This window comes from Falco rusticolus, chromosome 10, assembly GCF_015220075.1.
Source record: "Falco rusticolus isolate bFalRus1 chromosome 10, bFalRus1.pri, whole genome shotgun sequence".
Lineage (NCBI taxonomy): Eukaryota > Metazoa > Chordata > Aves > Falconiformes > Falconidae > Falco > Falco rusticolus.
In genome coordinates, this window is record NC_051196.1 from 7038806 (window position 1) to 7064272 (window position 25467).

General features: G+C 35.9%; 1 protein-coding gene across 3 annotated transcripts in view; it reads right to left on the bottom strand.

Annotated features, from left to right (window-relative positions):
• The window catches only part of PDE3B (phosphodiesterase 3B), a 109838-nt gene that overhangs the window by 42865 nt on the left and 41506 nt on the right, over positions 1-25467 (bottom strand). For all 3 annotated transcript variants that reach the window (XR_005106572.1, XR_005106573.1, XM_037403092.1), the window contains exons 2-3: positions 3217-3267; positions 2105-2353 (exon numbers count right to left, since the gene is read on the bottom strand). Coding sequence is in view for 1 of the 3 variants with exons in the window: in XM_037403092.1 (XP_037258989.1) it covers positions 2105-2353; positions 3217-3267 (300 nt within the window). In the remaining 2 variants the exon portion in view is untranslated. The remainder of the gene's footprint in view (positions 1-2104; positions 2354-3216; positions 3268-25467) is intronic.

Sequence of the window (25467 nt, forward strand, 5' to 3'; positions counted from 1 at the left end):
CCAGCAAGAACAATGCCAGGACACAAGGGATGTGGATACTCAAGTACTTGCCTAGACAACTTTTACTTGCCCGAAGTGTGAAAACTTGACTGAAAAGTGTGAAATCATGACTGTTGACAGTACTAGAAATCCATCAGTCTGGCAGACAGTCTACTGCCATACACTAGGAAATCTGGGGACAGTTCTGTCACAATGAAAGTGGGAAGTCCTTTTATTGCAGAGCAGCCCTGAGAAGTTTTTTGTCTAACTAAGATTTCCTTTTTCTTTTTTAGGAATTTAAAGAGACTGAGCAGTGAATAGCACCAACTGGGCAGTTTACGCTTTCCAAGCTGTTGACTATCAAGAAACTCAGAATGAAGAGTTGGTATTGGATAACCAGTTATTGCTATCACCAAGGTCTGAAGCCCCATTTCTGTTTCTGTCTTTTCATTTATTTTTTTTTCCTACTGAAAAGAACAGGCAGTTCCCCATCAGAAGTGAGAAAAAATTGTCACCAAATGCACTTCAGAAGCCAGACAGGGAAGAGAAATAGGTACGTACATAATCCTCAGCAATGAAACAATTAATCTGAAATATAGAGGAGACCTTTTACATTCCAAGTTATGGAAAGAGAGAATAGGAACCTTTTAATATAGTCTGAAAGGTCCCATTTTGAAGACATACTTTCTTATAATTTTCTTTGGTGCATCATAATCTGGAGTTTGTGCTGACTTACCTGGTTTTTGAAAGAAAATCTTTTTCTTTTTTACAGTAACATACATAGGCATAAATCTTTTGACTTACCCCTAAACATATACTGAAATCAAACATTCATTGACTTACAGTGACAAGCACTATTTTATCCACAAGGTAAATTAATATACAGAAAAACCCCTGAAGCTTAAAGGAACAGCTACCTAATTTTAGTAAGGAGGAAAAGAGAATAGCTGTTAAAAAACATCTTTCAATCTCACATAATCTTTATAACCAGTCTCCAGCAACAAATATTTTTCATTTCTGACTAGCTGTATAGAAATTTTTAAGATTGTGTTAAATCTTCACATTAACATAAATTATTTTTTTTCACATCAGTATACCAATCATTAGCAGTCCACAAATGAAAACATGTGGAATGATTATGATCCCTACTCAACTGATTTATGCAGATATCCGTGTGATATTCCAAGGAATTTCATACCACAATGATCCTGCAGGATCTTCCACAGAGTAATCTGTGAACACTGAGCTTTTCCTCCAAAGTATTTCTCTTGACAATGGTTCCCAACAGACATTTCACAGGCTGAATCTGGCTTGAAGTAGTTGATCTGGCTTCAAAACAGCAAGCCAACAAGCTGATCAGTTTGGGCCAAGCTGCCCACTGCCTGGAAATGGAAGGAAGCATAGGGCAGGAATGTCCCAGACCAGCCTCCGCAAAAAAAAGCCTCAAGCTCTCAGTACAGGGCAACCCTAGAAGTATTAGCTCTGTTGCACTGCATCTGAGTTTCTGTATTTGATGATTTTCCTCCACATTCCTTAACACACCACACAGTAACTACATCCTTGCTTTACTTATTTACCCTAGATAATGGAGAAGTAATGGTATATTTACACACTGGTTCCATAATGTGATGTGCTGCACAGAAAGAAGAGATATTTTTTCTTTTATATAGCTGATTTGCTTGCATCTGATGGCTAGTTTGATGTTCACAAGAGTCAATTTCTTTAGAAAAAAATGTCAATGAAAAAGCCACACTGATATTAATTGCTAGATCAAAAATGTGGGAAAATCAAGAACAGCCCTGTTTGTGCCATATCATGAGAACATAAAAATCTTTGTTTTGTATTTGCTTTTAGGTTTTTTAATCTTGTGTTTATTTTGAGGAATCATGTGTTCAAAGTCCAGAACTGTGCTTTTACCCATCAACCACATGAATTTGCATTTTGGTAGCTGTCTACATTTCAATGTGTTTTCACAGCTGCTCTCTTTTGACCTTAAACATAGTTCACAGGTACTTAAGTAAAGAAGCTACTATCCATACAGGAGCATTCTTTCCAGATAAATTTCCCTTGATAATTTTTTTAAAAATTGCAACACACACATGAATGAAAATTCAAGTCATTTGACCTTGAGTAGTTTCCGATCTCCTTTTTCAGCAGGATCCTCTATTTCAGGGCAGGGCAAGAAACCAGGAAATGGTGTGAATGGACTAGCCTTTGGCCTGCACGTGCCTGAGAAAGCACCAATCAAGCTATGAATGCTTCGAAGGGAAGAAATCACTTGTGGTGGAAGGGACAGGTCGGTCAGGAGGTCTGTCAGCATGCTCCGAGCCTCATTTAGTACTGAAAGATCAATTCCATTTCCACTGCCAGCATTCTACAATAGATGAAAATGTTGCAAATGTCAAAACATTTCACAATATTCTAAGTTTTAAATAACCATCTTATCCATTGAAAATTTACAAAATAAATGAAAGAAATCAATGCAATTTATTTTTCTTTTAAAGAAAAAATACACATAGACATATTCAGACACCAATTCTTGCAGGTTTTTTTCACACACAAAAAATATTTCAGAATTCAACATTAGCTTTCAGTTTATTTTTCTCTATTTAAAATAAAAATCTGGTGCCGTTTTTTATCTCAGTTTTTCGTTATTTTGTCTTAGAATTAAACTTAATATTCTATCTCTTCCAATGATACCAACAGAAATTTTGGTGGCCAAACTGTTATATGCCCCTTACAGAGCTGCAATTTCCACAGCCTCATTACTTTTATCAATCCTGATTCTACTGAAAAAAAAAATACTAACAATTCTGCCAAAAAATTGTTTAGTTTTTACTTGGCATAAATCTCTGAACAGGAACAGCAATAGCAAACTAGATGCCACCACTGATGCGAGAGGGGGAGAAACAAGCAATCAAGAAAAAAGGTGAGAACCTGGCAGACCTGAGTTTGGTGACTGGGGAATTGCTCCCTGACCTCATGCTAATGGATATTTCAAAACAACTACTTCCATCTTAGTGAGGTTTGAGACTGTTCTCATATACACCACAGAAAGTAGATCCCTGTCATCTTGATCAGAACTGCTAAACATCAAGGCTCTGCTACACAGAACTAGAATGTACTAGAACAACTTACTTAAATTATCAATGAAAAAATTGAAATCTGACAGTGTACAGTGAACTCTGTATTCAACCACATTTCACAAAAGAATAATTAGATTCTTAATACACTGACCTGGTAATAGGGTTTGTACCATTGCTTCAAATCCCAATCCCAAAGTATCATCTGTAAAGAAAAAAAAAAAAAAAAAAAAAAAAGGGGAAAAAAAGGTGTAATAGGTGGTATGCTAATGTTGAAAACCAACAATGGAATAAATCTTGATTATGTGATATAATATAAAATGCTTCTCTCTTCATGTTTTTATATGTAACTTAGGCCATTTTCTCAGTTAATGCTACCCCAGTAAAAGTCCTAAAGAGTTTAAAGAAATTGCATGCAATGGAGATACCTTGATGACAGAATAATTATATGGCCTTGTTTCAATATTTCTGGATTGTTTATAAATCATTTAACATACACACTAAATTAAGTGGTGACAGTGTTTTCCTGCTTCTATTCACCTCAACTTATAAAAGCAAATCCATCCTAAAACCTCCAATATATTTCATTGGTTTTTTTCTTTCCAGGATCATTCGAACAGTGGCAATTTCATAAACACAGAGCAGAAAGCACTACAACAACATCATTTATTTTTTAAAAAGGCAAAAAGTTCCCTGTTATATCAGGTTAAAACCTGGTAATTTTAAAAGCATTTTCTTGCAGGAGGTTTTGTTAGGTTTTACTTGAACACGGTTACAAATCTACATGTTCTGAATAACTTCACAAAACCCACCAAACCAAAGAACGTCAGCAACACAATCTGAAGATACTATCAGCTTCAAGTACGTCAACAGCACTCACTTAATGTTTCTTCTATACTGACAATAAATAGAAACAACATACAAGAAATGAAATTCATGTGTCTGTTTTGCTTCAAAAGTGTTCAGTCTTTGTGACTTCTTGACAGGTTCTAATTATTCTCTGATAAATTAATTCATTTGCACAACATGCACCCACAAATTAAACAAAGATAAAGGTAACACATTCTTCCTCTTTTCTGTAGCTACAGAGCACAAAGAAATAGCAAATACCCCACTCGGTAGCTGATATTCTGTAGTCCTGTAAGTTTTCCCACTTATTTTTATAGGTGAGACCTGTTTGGTTTTGCTCCTCTAAGACTAACAGCTCTTTCATGGAAAAAAAACAATGTTCCACGCTGGCACTTGTCCAGCAGAAGGTGCAGAAACTGTTGTTAAAGAAACATGGGCCAACATGCTAGCAGTATTGAGGCAAGGTCAGCATTTACAGGCTCTTTCTCTCTTCTGTTACGTTCACAGAGGTAACTTTAAACATGGTTTAATGGTAACAGTTACAACATCCACTTGCTATGAAATGATCTACCGTTAAGCATGTACTTAAACTGGGAGTAAGTTATGCTGTCTCCAAAACTCATACTGTGTAAAGCAAGCAGACCTAAATCAAGAGTTAAGAATTTAAGATGTGGAGGATTTTGGTGTTTTTTAAAGTGATTTATCTAGCTACAATCTCCTCATTTATTAAAAAATAAAAAAGAATAATAAGCTTATGAGATGACTGTTAGCCTGTCAGTGACAAGCATTAAGATGATGACCAGCATTATCTGGGCATACCCATTTTGCTGGTGTATTTGGTTTTAGCATGATCATCATAAAGATGGAGGGGTCTTTCTTCCATAGCAAACTAGAATGAGTTGTTCATCTGGGCAGTTTTGGGGTTGGTGGGTTTTTTGTTTTTCTTCATTCTCCAGTTTCTCTTTCGAGACTGACATTTATTTACTGTCTGAAACAAAGGTAAAATTTTTGCTTTTGTTCTGTCCTCCTGAACTTGGTCACAGAGACTGCATTAATCTGCCTCATTGTCTTTTGACTCAACCAGCAACAAAGATCACACATCCACATGAGTTTTGTTAGGTTTATTAGCAACCTCTGATACTAATGGTCCACAGAGTTGCATTAGCTTGCTTCCAATCTTGCCTCCTCTATTATGGGACACAAAAGAGGTTTCCCTTTCTAATATTTTATTTTTCTTTTAAATATGTGCTATGTTACTTGATTTTATTTATTTGTCTTAAATGAGATCTTAACAAAATACTTTGTTAACTCTTGCTAACTCCAGAAAATTTCTGTACCAAACCTTTAACTGCAACTACTTTTACTGATGCAAACTCCTTTACTCATTTTTCAAGCCCTTGGGGCTTTTGTGTACATGTATGGACACACACACATGCTCCCATAAGCTATACTGTTATGATTTAGGGGGTCATGCTCCATGACTAAAAAAGTTCAAAACTTCCTTTTGGCTTTAGCCCTGCTATACCAAAGAAACAGGGTCAAGGTTGCAGAGGCAGAAAACATTCAACAGAAAGTGTTACTGCTGTATCTTGTCGCATACTGACCCAGGATACACAAGGTAAAATGATGTGCACATCTTATGCAAAAATTGCTTACAGTGCAAATAATGGTTTGATATTTTAAATGGCAGGGCACCATTCTATACACAATTTTAGTGAAACAAAAAAATTTGCAGCTTTGATTCATGACTGAAAATTTTTTGTTGTAATTTAAACCAAAAGATGTAAGCTTCTCCAGGGATAGCAATTTTACAGCAAAGAAAACAAAACAGTTTTGAAATAAACAGAAGTTAAATTTACCTGTATGTTGCCAACAGATTATTTAAAAAAAAAAACCACAACAGTATACACCACCATTAATTAGAAGTCGTATCTCTTGAGAGAAGACAGGTGTAGTACATTAAGACAGCTAGCAGGCTACCACAGCCTGCATGAACTGTAACACGTTGAGGGCTCATTCCACGCGCCACACAGCGAGGTAATTAAAACGAGCTGATGGAAAGTTCTGGGCGCGAGGTAGCGATTGCTTGCGCTAAGCACGGCGGACAAGAGGCGGCTGGCTGCAGCGAGCGCTTCCCCCGGTGAGCACGGCGGGGGCCCATCCGCACCGCAGCCGGACCCCGACCCGTCCGTGGCAGCGGGTGCAGGGGGTACCGTGTGTGCCCAGGTGCTAACGCCACACCGGCAGGTGGCGCGCGCGAGCCAAGCCGCCCCCCCGCCCAAAGCGCCCCGCGGGGCCGGGGGTGCAGCCCAGCCCCCAGGGCATACCGCTTCAGCCCCCACCAGCTGCCGGGCCGGGGTTAATTAGCACAGCGCCGTGCCTTGCAAGTTAGAGCCGGAGTACTAAAGAGCAGTATTTCTGGCGTTATTGCTGTTGGGGGTTTGGCAGTCGAAGCTTTAATTAATTACTGTGGGTCATCGACAACGGTTACAAAGTGTTCCCAGAGTTGCATCCATCTTACAACAGGAGTAAAAAAGGACACAGTTTATTTTGACTTAATGTGAACAGACCAACAGACCTTAAAATAGGTCGTAGGCAGAGCCTCTGCAATTTTTGGTTTTGCAACCATAAGACTTGTTGCAGAAAGATCTGTATTCTGTAATACTAAGATTTTGTAATGCATTGCACATAACGTTCTTCCTCACCTCTTCCAACAAGAAACACCTGATCTAAGGGGAACTCTAGTCATAAAGGTTCCAAGCCACAACTCAAAACCTCTGCTTAGCAACTCACATGTTTTGGCTTTTGAGCATCCACTGTCGATGCCAACATCACACCTATCACACATCTGGGAGCTCCTCTGAAAATAAAACTGCAGTGGGCTCTGATATTGCAGACCGACTCCTGAAAGGTGAGAAATGTATAGTCGTGTCCCCCCCATAACTGTGGACACCAAACTACCGGTCAGCTTATAGAAGTTCTCGTATCAGCCTGACTAACCCAAGTCCCCCAGTCCACCCAAAGAGCAACCAGCACACTTTGCTGCTCTTACAGAACTGCCTGTCAAGCTGATTAGGGGTTTGAAAGACAATAAAAAACAAAACAAAGCCCCACGTGTAACACAGTACCATGCCTCGTTCTTTATAACAGTCAGGGACTGTATTATCGTTAACTATAATAACTGAGCCTGTTCAGCCTATGAAATAAAACTCCACACAGTATTTCCATATACTCCAGAGGAACTGCCATGCACTTTGAACACAAGAATTTTAGAATCAATCAACTTATCTGACAGTATTTGTATCCCATCTACTCACTGGAGGGTGGAGCGGGGGAAGCAAAGGTCCCGATTATTGAATACCAACACAAGAACTACCAAAACTTAAGGACGGCACTTTTGCAAAGTACAAGTTATTAGTTACGTCAGCAACATTTGCTAAAAAAAGTACACAAAGTAACACAAAGTAATGGTAATAAAGGCCTTCCCTAATACAGCTTCTAGCTCAAACAGCAACAGGAACAAGCAATAGTAATTTTAACAAAGAAAAAGGAAAAAACTGCTCTTCTGACAAGCTTATAGTCCAAATAAACTAAAAATGGATGAGAAATGGGAGAAGACGGTCAATGAAACCTGAGAGATCTTCAGGAGGTTTTGTTTTGTTTTTAATGATTCTTCTGTATATACAGATTCTTCTGTATATATCTTCTTCTGATATATAAGTTATCCCTCCTGTCACGGCACAGCCAGTGTTTCAGGGCCTCTGACAGGTGTGTCTTTCAGAAGCAAGTTCATGCCATGGAGGGTGGAGTTCTTTTGAATCTTCTTTGCGTAAGTGCCACAGCTCCACATGGCTAAAGTCATGTTTGAGGAGTATTTTAAACTTCTAAAGGTTTAGGTGCAATAAAAGCCTATGGGTTTTACTTTTCTCAAGTTGTAAAATTACTATAAAAGTACCGCATTTTAAAGCTGCAAATATTTTGAACAAGTTTTTTAAAAACCTTAATGCTCACCTCAAACTATATTTAGCTAGATAACTGTAATGATGTTTTCAGAATAATTTAACTTATAAAATACAAAATCATATTAATCTTAGCTACTCAAGAATTATTTGTGCAAAGTTATACTAAGGACAATAATCATACTTCTACAGTTCTAAAATACACTGCTATGAAAAAAACCCACATTTCAGAGCTTAGAAATCTAAAAATCCATTTTAAAACTGAAATGTATGAATACATATGCTCCATTCCCTAAACTGAAGTGTGCACACTAAGGCCATACACAAGGTTACACTTTGTAATATTGCTGATTGCTTGCCTAAACTTGGTAAGCGGGAAGTTTTTGTTTCAATGATGATACTATTCAAGAGATTCAGCATGTGCTTTAATGCTTGTTAAGAAAAGAAAACTTGTCCTATTTGACACCATCCATGCACATTCCATGCTCCAAAATTTTAAAGGATCAAAAATGAGTACAAAAATGAGTTTCTACTTCTGGCCAAGTCTTTCATTGATCAAATATAAAAGATTCCTAGTTGCTAGCATCATCTGTTTGACACCATTAGGCATCAGCTCTGTAAATAAGTATTTCCATAGCAACCAAGCATGGAATTAACTAAACAATGAAACCAACACCATAGCAACTTGATTCAGAAATCAACTCTGTAAAAAACCACCTCATTCAAAACCAAAATTCTACAACCAGATGAGAAGACAATTTATTGTAAAATGTGAAAAAGGTTACATTACATATCCATTTCTTTTCATCACTGCCTTTCAAACAAGACTGATGCTGTATTCATTGCTTTTAATTCTAAATCAGTCTTTTGTAACAGCTTACAATCAATTAACTTTTTAAACCCGTGTAATTTAATGACACAAAAACAAACACAGCAGTATACAACCTAAAAGTCTTGGAGTTTTTATTTATTTATTTTTTAGGATTTTTTCCCTCTGTGTACAAAAGGTAAATTTTGAAGAACAGTATGTTATGAAGTAGTTAAGTTGGATTCAGTATGAGACTAAAGGCAAGGCAACCAAAGAATGACTCTGTCAAAGTAGAGGTAGCATTATTTAGGTAACAGACAACATTCTGTTATGAAATCTTGCAGGCCAAAACAACCACCACTTGAGTAGATTATTGTAATTAAGAAAAAATACAGCACTTGGAAAAGCATTCAGTATGATACTTAAGGCATTTAGAGTCATGATATTCCTCTACCCACTAAACTTTTCCATGAAAATATATGGTATAGGAAAAATAGCAAGATATTTTTGGAATCCTAATACTTATCACTTCCTGATTCTATACAATTTATTTATCCAAGGTCATAAAATGACTAATAGGTTGTGAAGTCTACAGATAGCCACAATCTTTGAACAGAAACTGCGTGTGCTTGCATGGTTCTGAGGTTTGGGTACATGTACTGAAGGAAACAGTCATATCCTAGACTGTTGTTGACTCTACTGAACTTTTTCATAAAAGACATTATCTTCACTTTTTTTAAGAAGTCTAAAACTTCTTTCAGCAGAAAGAGACTTGCTTCTGTGTAATTGCTTTAGTTAATACTATTCTATAAATTAAATAGTACCTGCAACATATTTGGCTGGACACGTAAGTACATTGGAACATACAGGTGTCTGGCCACCCTAGTGTTTCCACCCAACTCCACAGTATTCTGATCTTCCCTGCAAACACAAATCTTTGACAAGAGCTGCACTTAAGTAAACTTTAACAAGTCAGTTCAGAGTCTCCATGTTTAGTTACTGTTTTCAGTAACTTTGTCCTCAGCACAGATACAAAAACAGAAAAAATGCTCCACTTATAGTAAAGTTTCAAATAAGCTTTCAGCAGGCTTGTTCTTAAAGTTAGTATTACTCCCTGCAAGGAGAAAAAAAATTTTTTTTGTTTGGCTGGGTTTTGTTTCTTTTTTATGTGCTTGCTTTGTTTGCTTGTTTTTAAAGAGACATGCTACTTCTGCTTTTGTAACCAGGAGCATCAGCAGGTCAGCTTCTACTTTGCTGTAGAAAGTTTTCAGTTTTCTTATTGCTTGTTATGTTTGCTCCAATCTTTTAATATTTTTAAGATTTTCAAATGTTTCAGAAAGGTTCTAAAAGGTGTTTTGTCTATCAAGGGAAAGTAGGGTTTGGGATTTTTTTCTTTTTATGTAGGTAATGAAAAAAACTGGCTAAAACCACACTTAGGTCATTTCCTCTTCCTTCTAGGTTTTGTCAGACTTGCATGTCAGAGTAAAGGCCAACCAGTAATTTATGGCAACTGGGGGAGGGAGGGCAGAGGAAAAAAGCCTGCTATGTGCAGATCCTTTAATTGCCCATTATAAGCATTTTCCTTTAGAGCATGTGGTTCTAATCACCATCAAAGAAAAGAAATAGTGCTAGGTGGATTACTGCTCTGATCTGGTACAGTTGCTTCGGTGTTCTGGCATTCTGTACTACTTTTACTGTCATCCAAAACCTAAAACCATTTTTTGAAGTAGTGTTTATTTTACAAAAAGCAAAATCTAGAAATTGCTCCCAAAACATCCTTTTACTATTTACCTATTGGCATTATTTTACAATTATATGTAGTACAAGCCTTTACTGCTGTATTGACACACTTATGTACCATGTTGGGACAGACAGAGTGCGGCACGTCCAATTTTACCTTTCTGCAATAGAAAGATATGCACAAATCTTACACTGAAGCATTTTACTGTATGCTGATATATTCTTAATGCAGTAATTGAAAACCACTTATTCCCCTCTATTGACTTAATTTTTTTAATCAAGTGGGTTTGTTTTCCTCACCTATTACACTAGAGATATAGGAATGAATCTCAGATCTTTTTCTTTTCAGCAAAGATAAACTATTTCATACAACCACAAGGACTTTTTTTAGTACTGAAGAAGATACTGAATTTTTCAAAGATTTTTAATCACAACTTACTCTACAATCTCACAAAAATGCTTACATTTCTCCTCCCTCCCCAAGTCTGCCTCTAAAACAAGCAGCATAAAATTAAGCTGTACAACTCAGCCCAAAACATGAAAGTGAGAATGGTTCACATCAAATGAATTCGACCAAATGATCATCTAGTCCAGTATTCTGCCACTGACAACAGCGGCCACCTCAAGATAAGAATATTCTAAAGTAAGCAGTGCTTACTTAATATTCTCAGAACATTCTTTCAGCCTCAGCAGCACAGCTCAAGGAGCCATACATTCTATGTATGCCTTTGTATGTTACAAAGGTCAATAGATTTTTTTCACCTATGCATTTCTCTGATCATCTTTTCAGAACTCAAGTGAACTTCTGATAGATCCAGTATCATATACAACGGCATTTCACAAGTTAAATATAAATAAGGCAAAGTTCCCTTTCATTTTGAATCTGTCAGTGCCAAATCCGCACAGTGAGGAAGCAAACAATCCACAACACTTTCACACAGTCTACCCACTGAACAATTTGTTTTTGCAAAAGCTTATGCCTGAAGTTAGCTGGAGAACAACTATAAGACTTCTTTTTTTTCAGACCATGAGGCTGTATTTTCAAATTTCTCACACTAGTTCATTCAGTGACACAGCACCTTCAGAGTAACAAAACATCTAAATCACTAAACACCACCACTTCTTTATTTTATATCATTAATTGCTGTCTTAAGGATTTTCATTTACAAAATCGCCACAAGGTACAAGCTTTACACAAGATCAGTGTTGTTTTCTTTCAATAACTTGATGATGACCCAAAAAGAAACATTACAGGCACTGAAGTTAGGAAAGTAAGCTGAAAGAAAATTGTCAAGCAGCCAAAGAAGATATTATGTCATAAAGGAAAGCAAATATTGCAGCACTGCTGTGGTTGAAAGTTACACACTGGACTGAACTAACTTAATGCTCAGTTGCTCAAGTTAAAGAATTAAAAGCAATAATTTAAAAACAGATGAGAGAGTACAATTATGAGTTTGATTAGAAGAGCAATTGTGTTAGTGAAAGTTAAATCAGTATAAAAAAGTTATCTTAATGGACAAGTTTCTTGCTGGAGTGCCAGAAAATACAAGATGAGATCTCTTGGGGGAAAAAAATATTGAAACTCTTAAGTACGTAACACAGATTGCTGTCAGAAACTGAGAACAAGGGAATGCAAATTGCTGCATTTTATAGAAACTGCCAGTTTACTTTTCTCTAATGTATTCATGTTAAGTAGTACTTTTGTTGGCAGCTTTGTAAGCAGCTGAGAAAAATCTCAAATGGCAGCAGATTTGAAAGAACACAGAAATATTTTTTTCCATGTTGTAATGTTGTTCCATATGAAAAAGAAAGAACAATGATGTCTTCCCACTTGTAACATTAAATGATGACTAGATTAAATAAAACTAGTTGGGGAGATCCACTTTGACCCCAAATGGCAAGTCTTGCATAGATAGATCCTGATGGCATTTTATCTTGCATGTGCCAAGTGAACAAAGCAATCACCACTAGCAGTACGGGGAGGGGGGCACACACTGTTCCACCTTGCCTTGTGATGAACTCAACTCTCTAGGAAGAGAGTATGCAGTCAGACACCTCTGATGGTTGCTACCAGCTACTAATCTCGTAAAAAATTTCTCTTTGAAAAAACTGAGAGATGAACAAGCTCAGATTTCAGTTAAAAGAGGGGAAAAGAATCCCTGACACCCTAAAACTCCAGAAGTTGTGAAATGCTATGGGGTTTTTTATAACATTTAATCGCATAGGCTCCTGAAACAGATTTACTTTATGTAGATGTAAGCCAGGTTTCACACTCTGCTAATGTGGTAACTAAAGGTATGCTTCCAGGTAAGAAAAATCCTCTCTCTCCCACAGTCAACATATCCAAAATACAGGTTCTTTTTCTTCATTGGCCTTTTCATAAATTATATTCCATTCTGCTGTTGAAATTATCACAGGACTCTCCCACACTTGAAGACATAATTGTATAACCTTCTGCAAAGGTAAGGTAAAATCACAACCAAAAGCCTGTTTTCACTCCAGTGTTTTGACTTACTCTCTAAGCCACTTTGTTACCCTGGTCATAGGGCACAGGTTACAATTAGGGATAATTTTTTTTTGCAAAGGTTTTTGAATACAGGCATATGAAATTGTAAGACAAGAGAGAATTGTGAAAAATAGTGGTTAACTTGTTCCTTATTCTAAGTGGGAATACACTACAGACTTCTTTTTCTATAGTAAGTTCTTCTACAATTTTGATGAGTGAAATTGATTACCCCATCCCAAAAAGAAAACCCCAAGCCAAAAATCAAACCTTGCAATACATCAGGTTGAATCAATTGTAAAAATACCCAGACTTAACACAATTACTTATTTTTTTTTCTTTCATTTTGGTAGTGTGACTAAGGTGGAGAAACTAATACGAAACAAGGAGGTCAAGATGGGTCAAGTGTCTTCCAGTGATGGTAAGATAAGAATAGTTCACCAGCCTTTCCTATACAAGCAGAAAAATATAAATGTTAATGTTTAATTAAATAATTAATAAATAATTAAATAATGTTTAATTAAAAGTGTAAAAGTATAAATGTTTAAATGTTCTTTTACACTGCAAGGCATTTTTAGCAAAATCATCACAGTAGTGAAAGTTACATGCCTACAGAAAACAACACTGGCAGTGAGAATATCATTTGCCATTTGGGACAAGTATTATTATTGCAATAAAGTTTCAGTGTAGCATACCCAATAAATCCATCAAATATTATAAATGCATGCAAAATAACTTTTCTTTGGAGAACACCACTAATTTTTTCATTTCTCAGGCTTGTTCTAATAGCCTTTAATGTGTTTGCTATGAAGTATCTTTCAGACTATGTTTTCAAAATCGCTATTAATGAGATGACCCTAACAAAAAGAAGTCTACACTCGTCTTTGACTAATTTATGTTCTTACCAACAAATCCAACTCTCAACTAGCATCTCCTAGCACTTGCATATGTTTTGATTTTTTTTAAAGCAGAAAAGGGGAAAATACCTAGAATTTAAAACAAACACTAACCATGGAAAAACTATGGGATGCCAAGATTCCCGGCAACATCTGACCAGAAAAATACTGTCCCAATGAGGCAAACAGAAAAAGTTTTACAACAGCTGTCAGACCACTGTAATTGGCTATTCCATTTTAAAAAATCCTCATAATCTTTATGAAAAAGGCAAATAGTTCTATACTTATTGTACTTTTTTTTTTAACTGAAAGCAATACACCTTATGCTTTAAAAACAAAGGGGTTTTCCATTACATTACAGGTATTATAGATTTCATTCTAAAATTAATACATATGACAAATACCTTCTACAGCATTTAATTACAGTCTTTACAGTGAAATGGAGCAATTAGAATTTTTTCTCTATTTTTGTATTTGAAATGTATCAGTTAATTATTGCATTCAAAATTTATATATTAATCCAATACCCTTGTAAAGCACATACAAAGTAAACTAGGAGTAAGATGGGCCAACATAAATAATCAAATATTTAATCATGCCTGATCCGATACATGAAAGATAAGATTTTATTACAGTAACCTTCAAAGCAGGAAAATCTCTACAATGTGGTATAACCAATCACAAGTTGTGTTTGTACCACAGGAACAGAAACTAGCAGCTATAACATCAGCTTTTAAAGGGATCCAGAAGAATGTGGGGAAACTGCCTGAGGAAATAGGCAGAAACCTGGGGAGGGGGAAGACACTGAGAAAAAACCCTATGAAATGAATTTATGGATGCACCATTTAAATGAAACATTGACAAAAATCAGTAGGATTTTTCATACAAGGATACCATGCCCAAAAAATCTACTGGACTCTTTGAAACATACCACACACACCAATAAGTGAACTGGTCAGTCATTGGACTTTGATCAACCAAAAAAAAAAACCCCAAACAACAACAACAGAAAAAACAACCAAACACAAACAAACAAAAACTTTGACATGGTCTCCCCTTAATGCTCCTGAAGAAATCACGTGTACATGGGAAGAAAGGGATGGCTCTCTTCTGGATTAGCAATTTTTTAAAACAAAGAAATTATAGAATAGGAGTAAAACATTCACAAAAAGAAAAAAAAAAGCCACACCTGCCAATAGAGAATTCCTCAAAGATTCAAGCTGGTATCTATCTTAATCACCCCACTCAAAATGAATTGAAAAGGCAACAGAAGTCTGACCTGTCAACATAAACTGATGACACAAAATTCCTGAGGCTAGTCACAAATAGAGTTGGTTATGAAAAAGCATCAAAAGATCTCAATAGCAAGTCTTATTGACATTGCTGAAATTCAGTACTAATGAGTAAATGCTGAGAACAAAAATAAATTTTAAACTGTTTATATAGAAAATTGGGCTCATATTACATCAACAGCAAACAGCAAAACCATCTTTGAGTCATTTGCACCAGACCAATTCTCAAAGATGTTAAATGAAATATTAGAAGGGGAACATCAAACAATAAAAAAAGAGTGTCACTGGATAAATCCATGCTATGCCCACTGTCTGAGTGCTGCCTGTAGATATAGAAGTATAGAAAAAATAAAAAAGGATAGGCTAATAAGAGAAATCAAATACATGCAGCAGCTTCTACTGTGAGGTATACAGACCTAGATCCCTCAAGTGTGAGGAAAATGGAGGGTTGTAACAATCCTCTATAGTTACCAATGTGATGGAGAAGGTAAATACAGAAAGGTTAGTCAGTAGTGATCACAAGCATATGAATGAGGGCCATGTAATTAGATCATCTGGCAGCAGGCTTGAAACAAGCCAAAGGAGGTACTTCTCACACAGTACATAATTAAATTATTGCAGTCATTACTGCAGGTTTTTACAAAAAACTAAATGCAACCAAAGATGTTAAAAAAAGCTCACAGACACTGATCAAATCCATGGCTACTCATCACAGCCCAGACGTATCCTCTAGCTAAGGATGGACCACACTGTAATTTCAGAAAACATGGCAAAGACACCAGGGTAGAAAAAAAACAATTCTGAAACCAATGTTGCTACTGACTATTATTAAAGATAAAAAGCCTAGGCTGGGTGGACCATTTTGTTATCATCTCCAATTAATACAAAATAAGCAATTATAAAAATGGTCCCATCTTAGCAATTTTCCTAGTTGCAGCAAAGTGTACTATCCTTTTCTGTCATTAGGAAGTTTCCTTCTGAGGCCTAGTTATAAAGTTGCTGCTCTTATCCATATCTGCCTTTGAACTACAGGTTCCTGCTCCTTTCTGTAAAACTAATTCTTCCTTCATTCTTGTAATCTGGAAGCTTCTCCTCTTCCCACTACCCAATATGCTCCTAAGAATAGCAGCAGTCTCTGACTCCCTTCAGAGTTCCGTATGACCCAGTCATTCCCTTTAAAAGAAATACAGTTAAAAAAAAAAATACTATCCATCAGATTTGTTTATATTATGGCTTAAATATAACCTAATCCATTTGTTCCTTTTGCAGAATAATTGCCACTAATGATCTAGCTCTCCTCCACCAATAACTAAGTATGCACCTTCTTCAAAACTTAAATACAAGACAGATCAAAGAGCTTGGGAACCCTCCATTACATTTCCTTCTCAGACTTTTTACATTCTTGTATAGGTATATGGTAGATAGCAAGCCAATAAAGCTGAGAACTTGCTTACACTTAACTAAACAAACACACTGATGCATCTGTTATCAGCACACCCAATTAGAAACTACTTCTTGAAGAACAGAGTGAATTGCAAGTCTAATCTGAAGATGACAGGCACTGTCACAACTGTAACTATACCTGCTTTAAAAGGCAAAAGGTACAAGCTTCGAAACTATTATATCACCGAATAGCTTAAAAGAACACAAATTCAGAAAAGATGTGTAAGAATTCTTGAGATTAGCCCTATTCTTAAAACTAGCTAGTGATGTTCAGAAGCTGTATTTTAAATTTTAAATTAAAAGGTATTTATTACCAATTATAGTCCTAAATGGAAACAAGTTCAGTCTGTTCCCCATTCTTTATCCTCCAATAATTTTACTATTACTGCTTGAAGAGAAACAAGATGAGCAGCAGACCGAGGGAGGGGAAAAGAGAAATAAGGAAGGACTAATATTCTGGTGAGAGTCTAAATTACCATTCCTTAACTTGCTATTTTATTTCAACAGTATTATTTCATATTTTAAATGCATTTTCCAGACTGCTTAGATTGTCCTGCAAAGGTCCGTGATTGCTCTATCTATGTAATTGTCTTTTTTTAATTTGATGGTGATGGCCAATTACCATATCACCACATTACCACTTATCAGCACTGGATCAAATAACCTGAAAGAACAATTTTTAAACGTAAGTTCACATGTCCTTTTAAATAGAGATGGTCATATGATAGGAAAAGTGAAGAACACATCTTCAGGTGAAGGGTATTTATTCTTTTGAACCATGCTAGTTTCTTCATGTCTATCACTACAACATTTTCTTCACCCAGCTGCAAATAGCATAATTTAAGATTAAACTAATTATCATATTCAAGTGGGAATGTTTTGAAGTAAGGGTAACCAAAATAACCAATAACTTATTCCCCTGAAAAGTTATGATAAGTAGATACAGAATATTTACCACTTCAACTGTATTACAGCAAATAATCTGTATACAAACAAATTTTTATACAGAGAAAGTTCTGTTTATACTAGTATGATGAGAAGGAAAAATCACTGACATGTTAAGTTTGTGTCATGGGTGCTACTGAAAACAAAGATACTTAACAACTCAAATGTTTCAAACAAAAGATTAAAGTCAGGCAGCCATAAACTCTGAAATGCAAAAACAGATTGACAGAATCGTCTGAAATACATGGACAGAAGGAATGATTTCTTCTGTTACCTTTTTTGCCTTTCCTTTTTTTTTAAAAAAAACCCTCTTTTCAATTCATCTGTTCATACCATCTAACTTTTTTTATTTGTTTCTGCCAAGGACACTGAGCTGGCCTAAATGAGCAATTAGATCAGCAAGACACAGGCTAATTGCTATACATTATTACCAGGGATTCTGACCCAGAGATCAGTCAGTAGGAAGTAGTTGGCAGGAAAAACAAACAAACGAAAAATCTCTCAAATTTTGAGGAAGACAGGCTTTACCAAAAAAAAAAAAAAAACCACAATAAACAAACCCAACTCAGCTGAAAATTGCCAACAACCTTTGCTGTTTCTTTTTTTCCTACTTTCACATTTTTACAAGCGAAAAACCCCAACCACACAGCAGTTTGACTTTACCTAAACCCCTCTCTCTACTTCAGAGCATCATGATAGGAATTTTTTTAGGTCTACCTTTGCAGCGATGCTTTCTTGTTCAGCGAAGACAGTTACGCAAGTATCAATCAAAAATGGTAGCATCATTAAAGACCGGTTACTAACTACAGTTTAATGCAAACAGGGAGACACACACTTTGGAGCTCTGCGATGGCAGTTGCCTGCATTTTCTGTGCTTCAGTTATGCCACTGACTGCTGAAAGTATCTTTTGACGCTGAAGAGCAGCCAAGTGAAGCTTTAACAGCAGAAGATAAACCAGGATACACACAGACAAATACCATGCCCAAAGGGGCTAGTTTTATTCTTTACTTACATAGGACATAACAGATTGTAGTAATTTCTGCACCTATCTCATAACTACCGACTGGTTTACCCTAGAGCCTATTTTTTAATGAGAATATCTGGGTCTTTTGGCAGAAGCTAATTTTACTTAAAAGAGAGTATGTGTCAATAAATGTTTTAAATATTTGCTCTAGATTATGTCATATGCAGCCTAGCCAGAAATGCTCCAAATCACCTCATCTCTATGGACTATGTGGGAGCACAGAAATCCCATCCTCCCCAAATTAATATTATTTTAAAAAATAATTCTGATTTGAACACTTACAGCAAAAGATAGATCGTATCTATCTTCAGATTCTGACTTCATTCTTGCCTTGCAAAGAATATGCACAAACCTACAGTATCTTTTGCACATATAAAGAAGAATTATATAGCAAGTTCAGTAGAGCAGGAAGACCACCGTCACATTTCAGCACCTCCCCTCAGTAGTAAAATGAACAAATCTGGCATTTCAAGAAAATTAAAAATACTGGGGGCAGGGGGGAATCAACAGACACCTGTCATAACCACAAAAGCCATTAACTATTTAACTGTTTCAACTACTAAAAAGCAATTTATAGATAACAGCATGATAAATACAGACAGACTTTGTTTCTGTGGCCAGTCTGTAAGCAGAGCTGCTCGCAAGTACTTCTTCATGGTAAGGCAAGGCGGCAACAAAACACTGAGATTTAACAGTAGTCCACATACAAAGGCAGCTTGGACCAATATTGTAGATTAAAAGCTCTGATACAGCTCAACTCAAGATGATTGTTTCCTCATGGAAGAAAAACACAAAAGTATTTTTTCCAAGCTAAATTCTGTCCGAGACCAATCCTCTTTCAGAGCCCATTTTTCCCTCCTTTATAGCATGTCCTAACTAGACATCAGTTAGATCTAGAAACCTTCCCAACTTGCCACCCGAGCATGAAAGCTTAGGACTTCACTGGAGGTAATTACTGATGTTTCCTTTAATAATCCTTTATTTTCTGGAGTATCAGTCCAAATAAAATATCATATTTCTCAAACACATGCCTTATTGCAAAGATGTACACAGAGACATGAATTTCAGAAGCTGTCTCTATAGTAAAGGTGGTTCTTAAAACCCACTGGACGATTGCTGGCATGGTTAACACAGTAAAGAAAAATCTTCAAGGCACAAACTAGACCAAAAGTAATTTGCTTTAACAAAATACAGCAGTACAGGAACAAATGAATAAACAGTCAGCAAAAGTAATAGAATTCTTAAATACAAGAAAATTGCACAAGTCTCAAAACTACTCCCTTAGAAGTATTTTTCTAGAAGTCTAGCTATTAAACTTCTACATGGGAACTGTGAGCACAAAGTCCAGAAGAAAAATATTACACACAAATATGTCTAAAACACTTAGGCAGACCACTGAAGTTTTCCTATATACACTATTCTATTTCCTCTCTAGCTACTGCCCTTAAAAATATTCTTACTCTCACTATGTAAAGGGTATTAAGGTTTTTTCTTCTTTCTGACACGAATTCTTTTTTTCAGAACCTTCTTTCGTATAGAAAACATCACCAATGGTTCTTAATACAATTTAACATTTTCATGCCCTAAAATTCTTCTAAAAAAAGAGATGACTGTAAAATGTGCTGTTTAGACAGTTGTAAAGAAATTAAGCAGGGTGTACAAAACCCACTTTGAAATGTCATCTCATCAGGTTATCTCTCAGAGAACGGTGTGAAAAAAGTAGCAATGGCCTAATTTATGGGTGCTTCTCTTAGAAGCCATCTGCCTCAAGCAAAACAGCTGCCAGTGATGCAAGCTGGGAAAATAGCCAATCTGGCTCACATGCAACTATATACCCAAGAGAGCAATTAATAAGTCACAAAACAGTACCCAATTATGCAAGCATTTTTGAATCTTGGGGCTCAGAGCAGGGGTGAGAGAGTACAAGACAGCCTGAAGGAACTCTTAGCATTCAACTACAGTGTATGGATGCTGCAGCACCACCTGATCTTTCCTCCTTACCAGCTTTTATACAAGATAAACTGGGAAATGAAATTTCAGCTAAAAGCTAGCAAGCTTTTTTAAAAACACGAAGCCAAATGACAATATTTAAATTGCAGAAAGATATCTTAAATAATTGTTTAAGTCCCAACACTTATGCAATGCTACCTTTCATTCAAAAAGCACAGGGTACTTATTCAAGAGCCAATAATTATTTACACAAGTGACAAAATGTTACCCTATTTAACATAAAACAAACATTATTTCCATTGTTTTCTTTCAAATATTACCATCTGAGTGTCATATACTTTTTTCTTTTTAAAAAAAATAATGATTTAGGAACATAATAAAGAAATTTTCTCCAGTCATAAACTGAAAAGCAGCCAGGGTTATTTTTTTGGCAGGTAGCAAGCAAGATTCAAGCTCAGCACATCTCAGTAAGTTTTGACAGTTGCATCATATCAAATTAATTTTTTCAATGCTCTTTTGTTCACAGCAAATTTTCACTAATTTTAAACATATATGAAAATTAAGATCTGCACATATTTCAGCCTCCGTGTGTGTGTGCTTCTCTTCACCAGGAAGAAGTCAGACTATGTCAGAGCTAAAAACATTAGTCCACACTTTGAATTTTAACAGATTAACTGGAGGAACTGTGTATTATGAGACTAGTTCCAGGTTTATAAAGAGAAAACACGCTAATCCACACACATAATAGAAAAATCAAAACAAAAGCATTATTAAACATGTAAATATGCCTTATTTCATGGTGTTTTTCTGTTTTCCTACCATAGCAGGAATAGGTGTTTGCCAAAATATTATTACAGTATCACTGCTTGGCAGCTGCCACTACAGTAAAAGATATTTTAAAATGAAGAATACAACTCCACCTCTGCTACAAGCCCTATCCCAACATTACTTCTGCAACTAAGTGTATGAAAGTTATAGTTTGGTTTCAAAACTAGAAAAACCGAGGTAACATCTAAATCTGTCATCTCTTTACCTTCTTACTTTCTCCCTTCCTCCCAATATAGATAAAATTATTCATAAAGCCTTGTAATTTGTTTGCACTTGTAGCAAAAATTATGTTTAATAAAGTAGTGCATTAGAAAGAAGATCAAAATTAATTTGGTAAAGTTTAATTCCAGCAACATAAACAACTTCAAAGAGGTACACAACAGTCATACACCTACTCAAACAAGGAACTTGGTTCATTAAAACAATTAGAATAGACATGGAGCAGCTGAAGTAAGAGAGAATCATAAAGAACTCCACATCTTTAGAAACCTCATGATAGCAAGGCAGAAGGGAAACTCCTGCTTGATTACCTGGTACCTGCAATATAGTAGTTAAATATTTACAGAAAGGAACTCTTTTCCTCATAATTTTAGCAAATCTTTTGGAAAGGGCTCACTATTGAAATGAGAATGTTAAAACCCAAAAATTCAATATGAATGCCTCAAAATTCATTTAATGAAATACTGTAGGGTAAAAAAGCAAGAGGGAACAGCAAAAAAAATACACCAAAAATGTAAATTGAAACTGAAATCGCCATGGTCTTAAAATGCTTGTGAGGTCTTTTTCCCACAGGTGATCTCTATCAAGTAGAGGAGCTCACACAGAAGCTTAAAGTGAAATCCTTAATATCTACAATCCCAAAATTTATAGGAACTGGATTATCAGTAAAATAACTCCTCCTCTATCAATTTTTTTTAAATGATGCAACAGGTTCAAAAGCTAGCAGGCAAGAGGGGACAGATGTACAGGCAAACACAGACAGTACAAACACTCCCCTGCATCTTCCTGCCTGCAAGGCAGGATCATATAAGGATTTACTTCCTTTGGAAACTGAGCTAAAATACATATTATACCTCCAATACTATTTACTGAATAAACATACTTCTTCCTCTACAGGAATTGTTCTGAGATTCAGATAAGGACCATATTTATCCCAGACCTCAGCCACAGCACAGTTTTGTTACTTGTACTCCTAAATCTAGCTTTTTAAACCTTAATACCTTCTGATACAAGGTGCACTGTGAACACTTACAAATGCATTTTCCACCCTTAAATAACGAAACAAAAGCAATCAAAACCTTTAAAAAATATTTACATAGATAATGACTCTACAAACTTTTATGACACAAGGTTTACCAAACTAACTTTAGAAAAAGACTTTAGAAAGACCTCCTATAAGCATACTATTACTTCATTATTTATACAGACAGTATAAACACTTGCCAGGAATGGCAAGTGAACCTTACAGGACAGAAATGTGTATGTTGAGGCCTGCCATTTACGTAACAAAGTAAAAGCAGCAATAGTATCACAAAGTATAAGCTGAAGAGTAACCATTTCAGACCATCTGACAAACAAGAAGCCATTTGTCAGACACCAGCATACTAAAAGTGCTTAAAGTACCATATGAACATTTTTAGTCAGCCATACCAGGGCACAGCTATGAAATTTTCCATTCCACTTGAGAGTACTTCCGATTTTATGGGTAGTTTAAACCCATAAATAAGCATTTTTTTAAAAACCTGAAGAAAAGAAAATGCATTTTTATGCAATGTATAATCTGTAGAAAGAGTAAGATTTCAGGTTTTGTAATTAAGTCCATTTGAGCAAGATTCAAATTTAACTTGACAATTGAAAAGGAAGTTATATGGTTCACACATAACAATACAACTTAAGTGTATAAAATTACTAGAGAATTATTTTCCAATTTTTTTATGCATAATAATGCCAAGCTGTTGGTTTTTTTTAAAAAAAAAAAAAGCACCCCTTCAACCCCCACCAGATGAACACTTGTGCATTTAAAGACATTAGAAAAATGAGAGATATTTGCAGGAAAAAGAGACAGCTACAAACTGAGCAAAGTCAAAAGTATTACATCAGAAATGAACTTCATTCTACAGTGAGACATTTTGAGCCTATCACATTTCAGTAGAAACCAGCTGAATTAATTTTATCAGTTATTTTTCAATGTAATAGCCAATATATTTTTTAAAAGTGCTTTTTGTGCTGCACAATTTTCCTAAAAAAGAGGAACAACAATAAAAAATTACTAATTCTTAAAATTAAGATTAAAAATATTTAGTAATTCTGCTAGTTTTTCTAGCCATGTTATGTTTGATCTTCATAAGAGAAAGCAAACAGAATAAAATCTTCAGTCTATTACAGAAAAATCAAGACTAGCTTTCCTATAATCATCTTTCCCAGACAAAAAGCTATTTTCAATTCAGGTCATTACTCATTTTGTGGACATGGTCCTGGGCAACTGGCACTAGGCAGCTCTGCTTGTGCAGGGGAGTCAGAGCAGACAACCTCCAGAGGTCCCATCCAACCTCAAACATTGTGTGACTCTACAAACCGCACAACTCAGATTGGAGCACAACAGGTTGGCAGTCCCAGCGGAGATCAATAGATTTTTAAGACTTTGAGCAGGTCCCAGTATTTTTTCCTTTCTTCATATCAAATTGTTGAAAAGTTATAATAATATCCTTGTATGTCTGTAACTGAACACATTGAATAGCTTTAGAATTAGGATAGAAATTAACTTAGTTATGATATTTTGGGGAGACGGTGACACACCACTTAAGAGGTCACACCATTGATACATACTAGCTTTGCTTGAGCTTTTTGCCTTCCTTGCTTTTCTACACCAGGCATTATATTTTGAAATACAAAAGAGGATATAAGTACTCACTATTAAAACACAAAACTAATGCAACCAGTAGATTTTCCAGTGGTATAGAAATATACAGAAAAAGCCAATTTCTCCATCATCAATTTCTTCATTCTAATAAAAAAATCCAATACATCCTTCCACTATTTGTTGGATTGATCCAAAATATTTCTTTGAAGAATTATTTGATAGCTTCTAGCTATCAGATCCACACGGTTTACACTATGGCTTTCTCATCACTGAATGAACCTTTTTGGAAGCAGGCTAATAATGCCCTTCCCAAAGAAGTTCCTAAAAAGCTCTCCTACTTCAAAATGGTCACAGCCTCTGATATCACTGAGGCTAGCACCGTGCTTTAACACCCATGCTGGTCACAATCTTACACACAACTACTGAACACTAAATTCAAACCGCATTAAAATTTGAAACTTCTAAAGGTCTAAGGATATATCCCATTTCCAAGCAACCATTCTAACAAACTATCTGAGATACCAGGAAGCAAGTAACTCAAGTAGCTTAATGCTGTTGCTACTCATCAGTCGCATGGGAAGGCTACTGCGCTGGGCAGATGATGCCCAAAGGAAACTAATGTTGCTCCTGCCTTCATTCAGCCCAGATAACAGCAGATTAAGAACCATTCCTCATCACAGCAGAAAAAACTAAAAACGTTCAAAACCTTTTACCACAACTCTCATTTCAGACATGTATCACCGTGGCCATTAGGTAATTTATAAGTACCTCAAGTTTCCCAAATCTATATGGCACCACAGTTTTATGCTGAACTGTAACGTAAGAACCCCTGAAGTTGGAAAGTGGCAAGTCCCATATCCAACAGTAATTCAAACCTGTGGGAATGTTTCAGGGGGCATGAGGATGCAATGCTTGGTTTATTTTTCACTCGTCAAGCATATCAAGAGAGGAATCACTATGGTATTATTTGAGACTGATTATGTATAACGACTGTCAAATATAAAATATTTATTCAGTGAAGCTACAAGATTGGTCAGTAATTACAGAAAAAGTTTATGTACCCCATCAGTTTGAGATGTTGGATATGGAAGGAAAATAACTGCTATGTACCTTTAAAAAATTGAGATTATTTTGGCTGGAAAATACTTTCTAGAAAGTACCCACGACCATGTCCATTGGCTATGGTGTTCTTTGCAGCCATAACTTGCTGTCTTGAGTTCCTAAATTTTGAGACAACTTGTGCCCTCTTCCCCTAAAGAGCTTACATTCCCAAGACAGCTTCCTTAAAATCCAGTTTTAAACTGAGA